At 51.4% G+C, this 8,828-nt stretch overlaps 1 protein-coding gene across 1 annotated transcript; it reads left to right on the top strand.

Annotated features, from left to right (window-relative positions):
* Window positions 1-449: 449 nt before the first annotated feature.
* OTX2 (orthodenticle homeobox 2) lies at window positions 450-7,212 on the top strand. Its single transcript, XM_009908274.2, has 4 exons — window positions 450-575; window positions 4,031-4,248; window positions 4,644-4,795; window positions 6,155-7,212. Exons 2-4 carry the CDS (start codon window positions 4,152-4,154, stop codon window positions 6,773-6,775), a joined length of 870 nt encoding a protein of 289 aa, XP_009906576.1. The 5' UTR covers window positions 450-575; window positions 4,031-4,151; the 3' UTR covers window positions 6,776-7,212.
* Window positions 7,213-8,828: the final 1,616 nt, after the last annotated feature.

Here is an 8,828-nt window from a genome sequence, read left to right as displayed (position 1 = left end):
GTCCCCCGGTACAGCAGCGGCCTGTTTTTTCCTCCCCCTCTTGTGTGTTTTGATTATTTTCCCCCTGGCTTAGATGTGTCAATCACTCTCTCCCTGCCATTGGTTGGAGAGTTTGCGTCAAAAAGTTGCCAGAGAAGGCGCTTTCTCAGCAAAGCTCCCCGAGAGAGGTAGAGACCTCAGCTCCAACGCACCCTGCCACCAGTATTCAAAATAAAAATCACTTCACCAGCTCCAGCACCGGCCAGCTCTGTATGTACCGAGCCCAGAACCCCAACATCCCTCTATCCCTCCCCTCTCTCCCCTTTCTACCCCACCCCCCACCCCCCATTTATTCTTATTTTTCAAACAATTATTTTCCCTCTTCCCCCCCGCCCCCCCACACCTCCCACACCCAGCCCCCCCCTCCCCTCCCCTTCCCCGTGTCTTGGGCATGATGTATGCGGCCAGCTCTCTAACCTCCCGCTTTGTGCTTTCTCTCCCAGCTCAGCCCGAACCCTGAATTTGGCGAGGATCCGGGCGGCAGTTTTCACCCCTCGGCCCCCCAGCCCTGCCCGCGGCTCCGGCGAGCCTCGCAGGTAAGTCCAACCCGCTGCCTTCTGCCCTCCTCTTTCTCGCCGGGCAGAAATGCAAGGAAAAGGGGGGATTAAAATTACTATTATTATTATGATCATTATGATGATGATTTAAAAGAGTATTTGTGCGCTGGGCAGTATGTTCGTAAGGCGGAGGGGAGCAGGCGGCTGCCCGGAGGAGATGCTTGGGGGAGGCCAGGCCAGGCCGGGCAGAGATGGAAGAGGAGGGAAACGGCCCCGGCTCTGTTCGGAGATTGGCGGGGAGCGGGAGCTTCTGGATGAAAAGATGAAAGGGAGTAAACTCAGGAAGAGACAAGGCAATTCCCACCGCATCCCTTCCCCGGCCGGGTTGTCTTCCGCGGGCGGGTGCGGTTATTCTCCGCGATTCCGTTGGGTACATGTTTTATTTACCCCCATCTCGGCCCATTTTTCTGTTATTCTTTGGCCCCGAGATGGACTTTTAAAATTAGAAATAACCGGGAAGACATATCTCCCCACTTTCGGCTCCTGCCTGAGACCTTTCTCTTCTTTCTCCTCCTCCTTGCGATGCAAAGACTCAGCAAAGTAATTTTGGAAAAGGTGTCTTTGAGCGGGAGAACCGGGATGGAAATATATGGGAGAGAAACCTTCAAGGCGTTTTATGGCCGGGGCTTCATGGCTCGGTGTGAGTGAAATGGATGGCGAGAACTGCATCCAGGTCGGAGAAGGGCTGGAGCCTTTCTTCACCTCCCATACTATATATGTGTGTATATATATATATATATGTGTAAAAGGTCTCCCGAAAGGCACGGATCGGGTATAACGCGCACGACTCCGGCCTCTCTCCTTTGAACCGACAAAAAGAAAGTCGGGAAAGTCCTAGTGCACAGGCATAAGTTTCGTTAGAGCTAAAAAGCTCCTTCACTGCCCTGATTTATTTAGATTTCGGCTGCTCAGAGAAGTTGAGCTTTATTTTTTTATTTCTTTGGAAAAGATGCGACTCCAGTTAATAAAATAAAAACCAAAACCAAACCCAAACAAACAAACCCCCAAAAGTAGAATTAAAAAATTGTATTGGATGACGATGAGGAAACAGAGATGGGTCAGCTGGCTCCACGGAGGAGGTCACTGCTCGTCGAGCCCGGCTCCATCTCTCCTGACCGGCCTTTCGTTTGTCCGCACCGGCCGCGGAACTGGGCTCGGGTTTTGGGGGAAAGAAGAGCGGGGGGCTACTTAGCAGAGCTAGGGATGAGTCCATCCCCACCGTCTTCGCACAAGGGAAAAATTTTCGCGTTGGGAAATATCAACTCAAACCCTTCCTTGTGTAATTAGAAATTAAAAACAAAAACAAACAAACACAAATTAGGAAATGAGGCGGAGTCCGGTGAAAACTCTCGTTTGCAAAACTAAACAAAATTATTTTTCTCCCTCGGCACCTTCCCAGCTCCGCGGGAGCTTCTCCGAGATGTCCTCCCTTCCCCACCCCCCCACACCCCCCCCCGCATCAAGCCTCCTGCATCCCCCTGCAGCGCGGCCAAGGGCAGAGCTCGCAGCCTTGCGCGCCCGGCCGCGGATCACTGCCTTGCATTAATCAGCCCGGGCGATCAGCGGAGCTGCGGCCGGTGGCCCGTAATTAGGGAGCGTGTGCCGCCCGGATTATCTCGTTAGTTTATCAAGAAAACATTTATTATAATTAATTCTCGGACGGGGTAATTATTATTGAGTGAGGGCAGAGCAACTGGTAGCCGGGTTCTTTGCGAAGCTGGGGATGGGGGGGAGGAGGGGAAAAAAGTGACAGATTGCGGAGCGGAGCCGTTGCTCCGCGGGCTGCGAGGGCCACCTCGGGATGCGCGACCGCGGCGGAGCGGCTCCGCGGGCGGCCGCGCTGGGCTGGATCTTCGGCGTGGTGCCGCCGAGTTTAATAGAGAGGAGGTTTGGGGTTATTTTGTGTTGGCTTCTTTTTTTTTTTTTTTTTTAAATTTGTTAGGGTGTTTGGGGTTTGTGGAGTTTGTTGTTTTTGTTTATTTTCTGCTCGTTTTTAAGCGATTGGCAAAATCAGTTTTTCACTCCCGCGCATCTTGAGCTGGAGAACAAATTTGTAGCCGAACCGCTAGTGTGGACCGGGGGATCTCAAATCGTCCCCTCTTCAGACTCCCTCCGAGAGTGTGGCTGTTAAAATCGAGGCCCTACTTTGCGCTCTCCGCGCTAGATGCGAACCCGCTTCGTGGCAAAGGGGGTAAAGTCCTCACCGCGAAGAATCGGCACCGGCGGAGCTGGGGAGAGGAGGGGGTTTGCACCAGGACCAGGAGTTCCTGCAGGAGCCCCCCGGCATCGCTCAGCTCTCCCTTTGTGGTTTGTTAGCTGAGACGCGGAATTTTGTGGTGTTTGGGGCAGAAAGTTGTGTTAGCGTTCTTTCTTTCGACGGCCGCCGGCAACGGAGAGAAGGGCAAAATTTTGCCCCTAAAGACCAAAATAAAAAAATATTTTCCACCGGAAAAACGGTCTTAACTATTTCAAGAGCCCAGAGCTGGCCCCTTGTCGGCCATTTTTTGGCGAAATGTGTGTGTTTGCGTCCCCTCTCGCCCCCCGCTGCAGAGAGCCCGGGACACCAAAAAGCCGGACCCGGAGCCCGGGGAGACGCTCGCCCACCTGCCGGGGCTCGTCCCTGGGCCGCTCCCCACGGAGGTGTTTGTTTTAGCTTCAGCTCCGTCATCAAGAGTTTCTTGAAAGCCTAATAAATCTGTTACTTGCCTCCAAATCTAATTACCCGGTGTACTAATTAGGTGCAAATGGCCGGTGGAAATTACTGCAGACGTGGACTGATGGCGGTAGAGCAGAAAAGTTTGTCTCTTCCCGACCGGGCATTTGAGCTCTGAAATGCAGTAAACGTCGAGGGGGAAGGGGAAAGGAGGAGGTAGTGGAGGAGGAGGAGGTGATGAAGAAGGAGGTGGAGGTGTGGGGGGGGAAGGTTTGAATGTTGCCCAAACCTGGGATAATTAAAGTCCTTGCAAGAGACTCGGGGAGAGATAGGTTTCTTGAATTGTTTCTTTGTTTCTCACCCTTGGGCTTTGTTATCTGCATTATTTATTTAGCCGAGGGGTTCTTTGTGTCTGCCAATGGCCCCAATCAAGTTTTGCTTGAGACAATTAGCCGGTGCCCGGCCGGGAATCCTATGCAAATGCCCCGGGCTGCTGTACAATGCGGGCAGTTGAAGGCATGGGGGGAGTTTTGTTCAGGCAGTAATTACTGGCTGGGATGTGCCCCCCTCTTCCATTCCCTCCCCTCTTCACCCTTTTTTTTTTTTTTTTTGGAAAGATGCGTTTATCTAGTCAGTCACTCCCAGCTCCCAAATCCGGCTGGGGTCCGGCTTTACGAGCTGGAGGTTTGAAGACAGAGGGGGGATAAAAACTGGGAGGGGGCAGCAAGCTGTCCTGACCACCCCCCCGCCAACAACCCTCCTTCCTCTCCCTCCTCCGCAGGCACCTGGCGGCCCCCTTCACCCGACGGCACCCCCAGGCACCGCCCGGGGCAGGCAGGGCGCTCGGCCGGCTCCCCCTCGCCCGGATTTCGGCCAACTCTCTTCCCCGCCACAACTTTAGCATGATGTCTTATCTTAAGCAACCACCTTACGCAGTCAATGGCCTGAGTCTCACAACCTCGGGCATGGATTTGTTGCATCCGTCCGTCGGTTATCCCGGTAAGCCACGTTTTTCTTCCCTCTTCCCCTCCACTTTGCTCTCCCACCTTTTTTTTTTTTTTTTTAAACCCATGGAGGAGAAGCCACCGAGCTTTTAGAAGGCACAATATGTCCAAGGGACTGTGCTGGATTGGGTAGATGGAGGGCTTGAGCTCCTTCTTACTCTTAACTTTTTATCCGGGGAAGGGTCTGCAAAATGGGGCCACTCTGGACAGATGCTCCAGACCCATCCAGGGGAGACAGGGAAGTGGGATTGCTGCCCGGTAGCAGCTGAGGACTGGGGTGATGGTCGCCCATGAAATGTGGGGAAATAGCCGCTGGGGAAGGGGCTGGAGAGGGCTGAAGGGGCTGAGGGGCCGCTGACTGACAGCCAGGGCCTCTGGCTCCTTTCGCAGCCACCCCCCGAAAGCAGCGGAGGGAGCGCACGACCTTCACCCGGGCGCAGCTGGATGTGCTGGAGGCTCTTTTCGCCAAGACCCGCTACCCCGACATCTTCATGCGGGAGGAGGTGGCCCTGAAAATCAACCTGCCCGAGTCCAGAGTGCAGGTAGGAAACAGGGTGACCCCGCAGACCACAGCCCTGTCCCCTACTTCCATCCTGGTGTGAAGGGCTTGGGCTGGCAGGGAGGCAAGTGGGCTGTTCTAGGGAATGGGGTCAGTCCTGGAGGGAGATCAAGCCCCTGTAAAGTGCAGGAGTTTATAGAGGGATGAAAGAGCAGAGGGATGGAGTGACAATTTTCCTGCCCGGGGCTGAAGTGCAGCCACCCTCTTCCCCCTGTGCATTGGCGGGATTTCCACAGCTCCCAGGTCCCAGCTCCTGAGTCCTCTGCACCCCTTGCCAGCACCCTCGGCTTCTGTGATCTGGGCAAGCGTCACCAGCATCCCCGGTGCCTGCCCCGGGTGCCAAGTCCCAGCCTGTCCTGCAGGTGATTTGGGCCCTTGTGGAAGCTGTAAAAGATCCCCCCTTCCCCAGGGATCTTAACATCCCCGGAGCCAGACTGGGATCCCCATTCACACCAGTACTGAGCGAGGGCTTCCACTCCCTTTGAAGGAAAACTTTGGTTAGTGAGGGGATATCTTGGTGAAGAGGACCCCTCTCCTGGGGCTGGGCTGCTTGCTCTTCTGCAAGTAACTCACAGGGGCCCAATACAGACATCATTTTGGAGGTGCTGCTGCCAGGGCAGGAGCATCCTGACCCCAGCATGGATCCAGGACACCCCTGCAGCTAGGGCTGCTCGAAAGTCATCCCTCCTGCTTGCCTCTTTCTGAGACTTTCCTAGCTTGTGTGGTGCAGGGAAACGTGGAGTATGGTCACTGATACCCCAGGATACCCCACACCAAACCCCATCCTTCTTCATGAAACCTTCCAAGCACTTCTCCCAACAGCCAGCTCCCTTGGTCCCTGCTAAGAGAGGGTGAGATGGGTTTGGGGGTCGACTCTGGTCAGGGTGAGGTGATGAGAGCAGAGAGCCTATTTAGAGGGTAGATAAGACATCTTTACCCTGTTTCCCCAACTCCTGCCTCTGTAACCCTAATTGTTCTCTCCTTTTCTGACGCTCTATTGTTTCTAGTAAAGGGCTTGACTTCAATAGGCCTTAAATGGGGATTCCTGGGGGTCCCCGACTGTCAAACAGGGACCACTTCCCCCCACCCCCCCGCCATCTCTTCCCACCAAAAATGACCTTATTAAGCAGTTTGATTTGCCCTTTTCCACTTGTTATTACTGCTAATGATCTCAGGGAGGGGGAGCCCCGGAGCTTTTCTTTGCAGCAACTTGCAGCCCTCCACTTAGTTTCTCCTCCCCGGAGAGGTCTCCCCACTACCAGCTCTTTCCCCACCTTGGTGTTGCCTGCACATCCCTAATATTAGGCTTTTTCTCTCTTCCTCCCCATGTCTGGGTCTCAAGGTGTGGTTTAAAAATCGCCGAGCCAAGTGCCGGCAGCAGCAGCAGCAGCAGCAGAATGGGGGCCAGAACAAGGTACGACCTGCTAAAAAGAAGAATTCACCAGCCCGGGAAGTGAGTTCGGAGAGTGGGACCAGCGGGCAGTTCACTCCCCCCTCCAGCACCTCGGTCCCCGCCATTTCCAGCAGCAGTGCCCCTGTATCCATCTGGAGCCCAGCATCCATCTCCCCGCTCTCAGATCCCCTGTCCACCTCATCCTCCTGCATGCAGAGATCCTATCCTATGACCTACACCCAGGCATCAGGCTACAGCCAAGGATACGCTGGTTCAACCTCTTATTTTGGAGGGATGGACTGTGGATCTTACTTGACCCCTATGCACCACCAGCTTCCTGGACCGGGGGCCACCCTGAGTCCCATGGGTGCAAATGCGGTCACCAGCCACCTCAACCAGTCTCCAGCTTCGCTCTCCACCCAGGGCTATGGGGCCTCCAGTTTGGGCTTTAACTCCACCACCGATTGCTTGGATTATAAAGACCAAACCGCCTCCTGGAAGTTAAACTTCAATGCTGACTGCTTGGATTATAAGGACCAGACATCATCATGGAAGTTCCAGGTTTTGTGAAGAACCTTTGTGAATAACGAGTGAAATCGCAACAAGAACAAACAGGCTGGGCTGAGCGCTCTAGTTTTAGTCAGGTCTTGGTTAAATTAAAGAGATAAAAATTAACTCAATGGACAAACAAATGAACAACAACAACAAAAAAATAAACCAACAGCAACAAGAGGGGGACAGTGTTGGTGTGATCCCATTCAGACTCATCTCCTGCTCAGACGCTCTGGAAAAGGAATAACAAAGAGGAAAAGCAGAGAAAGAAGGCCTTAAACGGACAGATCATCTAGTGAGCAGAAAGCAGACAGACCCATCTGTGTTCTTCCTAGTTTTAGGCAGTTGTTGGGGTTTCTTTGTTTGGAAGATGTGGGCGATTGTCCCACCTATGGGCCAGTTTTAAAACAAAACAAAACAAAACAAACAAAAACAACAACAAAAAGAAAGAGTTAAAAAAAGTCTAGGTTTTTATTTCTTTTTTGTGTGTGTGTGTGTGTGTGTGCGCGTGGAAAGATCCTTCACCCAGAGGTTTCCAGTGTGTTAGCCAACCCTCAGTTAAAATGTTTGGAATGGACAACATCTCTCTTTTTCTCCTTCTTTTTTCTCCCTCCCTCTTTGTTTTTCTCTCTCTCTCTCTCTCTCTCTCTCTCGCTCTCGAGCTCATCCAACTGTTTCACGCCCAACTTGCTGAAGTTGGCACCCGGAGAACTTGGTTCAGGGCTGTGTGGGTTGTGTGACTGATTGTCCTAGCTGCACTACTTTATTTAAGGATAAGAAAAAAAAAAGAAAAAAAAGAAAAAAAAAAAGATAATGTTCATAAGGAGTCAATATGTAGTTTTCAAGAGACAATCAGTGTGTGTCTTATATAAATGGTACATCTGTGGTTTTTAATCTGTGCTAGACTTCAAAACTGTGATCTCCTGTATTGTATGCAACTATGAACTCTGCACCAGCAGGAGTTCTGCTGTGATTTAAATAGGTTATAATTATAAGTGAAATTCAGAGCAACTGAGTTACCCTTTAAACAAACAAACAAACAACGAAAAAGGAAACAAACAAACAAACAAAAAAATCACAAAAACCCATGCTCGCCTTTCACCTGAGGTGAACTGCACTGAAACTTTTAACGACAAAACTCTCTCTCTCTGAACGAAAGAGACCGAAAAAAAAACCCCACCCCACCCTACCTGAGGACATTAAAACTCCTCTGGAGCTCACTTACTGCTGCCCGCGCTGGCGGTAACCCTCCAATCCAACAGGACTTTGGGCAGTTGCTCTGACTGGATGAATTTAAACAGAGAAATTCATTGTTGTTTATGCTTGCAGATGTTAACTGAAAAAGAAAAAAAAAAAAAAAAGAAGATATATATGCATAAACCTTTTTTTTTTTCTTTTTGTTTTTTTTTTTTAGTTTTGTTTTGTTTTTTCTTTTTTTTCCTGGATTTGGCAGATATGTATAATTATATTAAAATGGTTCTAGCACACTTGATGGTTGTCTTCCATTTTAATCACATCCGGTGAGCGGTGGAGAGGGGCGATGCCGTCTGCCACAGGGATTTCTCGAGGGGGACAAGGAGGGTCCGGCTGCTTCTGCAGGGCTGAGACAAAGGGGGTTTTGCTGGCGGCTCCCCGAGGTGAAGGAAGCAAAATGAAGGGAGGATTATTTCCTTTAGTTTTTTCTTTTAAAATTAATTTTTTATTAAAGAACAAAACCATTCATTACAAACAAGTCTTGGATAATTTTACCTTCTTCCCATTCCTCTCTCCTCCCACCCCCCAGCTTTCTCAGATCTTGTTGTGGAGAGGGGAGGGATGCACTTGCTCTGTGCCCTCCTTGGTGGTGCCAGTCCCTGGCTGTATCTGGGAAGAGCTTTAAGTTTCCCAGGCTGATCCACGGATGAGAAGAGGGAAGTTGGGAGTGATCAGACAGGATTATCTGAGCAGAGGTGCTGGGGAAGGAGAAGGACAAAAGTTTAACCTAGTTTTACAAGTTGAAGCCACAGCACCCTCTGATGCAGGATCAGGCCCTTCCCAAGCATCCCTGCTCTTGGTGGCTCTTTCTCTGTTG

This window comes from Dryobates pubescens, chromosome 5, assembly GCF_014839835.1.
Source record: "Dryobates pubescens isolate bDryPub1 chromosome 5, bDryPub1.pri, whole genome shotgun sequence".
Classification (NCBI taxonomy): Eukaryota; Metazoa; Chordata; class Aves; order Piciformes; family Picidae; genus Dryobates; species Dryobates pubescens.
Note: the sequence above shows the minus strand (reverse complement) of the source record. Positions and strands in the feature narration are given on the sequence as shown.

What these genes read in the sequence shown, in the direction of transcription:
- OTX2 (XM_009908274.2), top strand. Translation starts at nt 4,152, where the DNA reads ATGATGTCTTATCTTAAGCAACCACCTTACGCAGTCAATGGCCTGAGT. An exon ending in TCCGTCCGTCGGTTATCCCG is followed by an intron (nt 4,249 to 4,643) that starts GTAAGCCACGTT and finishes CTCCTTTCGCAG; the next exon opens with CCACCCCCCGAAAGCAGCGG. An exon ending in TGCCCGAGTCCAGAGTGCAG is followed by an intron (nt 4,796 to 6,154) that starts GTAGGAAACAGG and finishes CTGGGTCTCAAG; the next exon opens with GTGTGGTTTAAAAATCGCCG.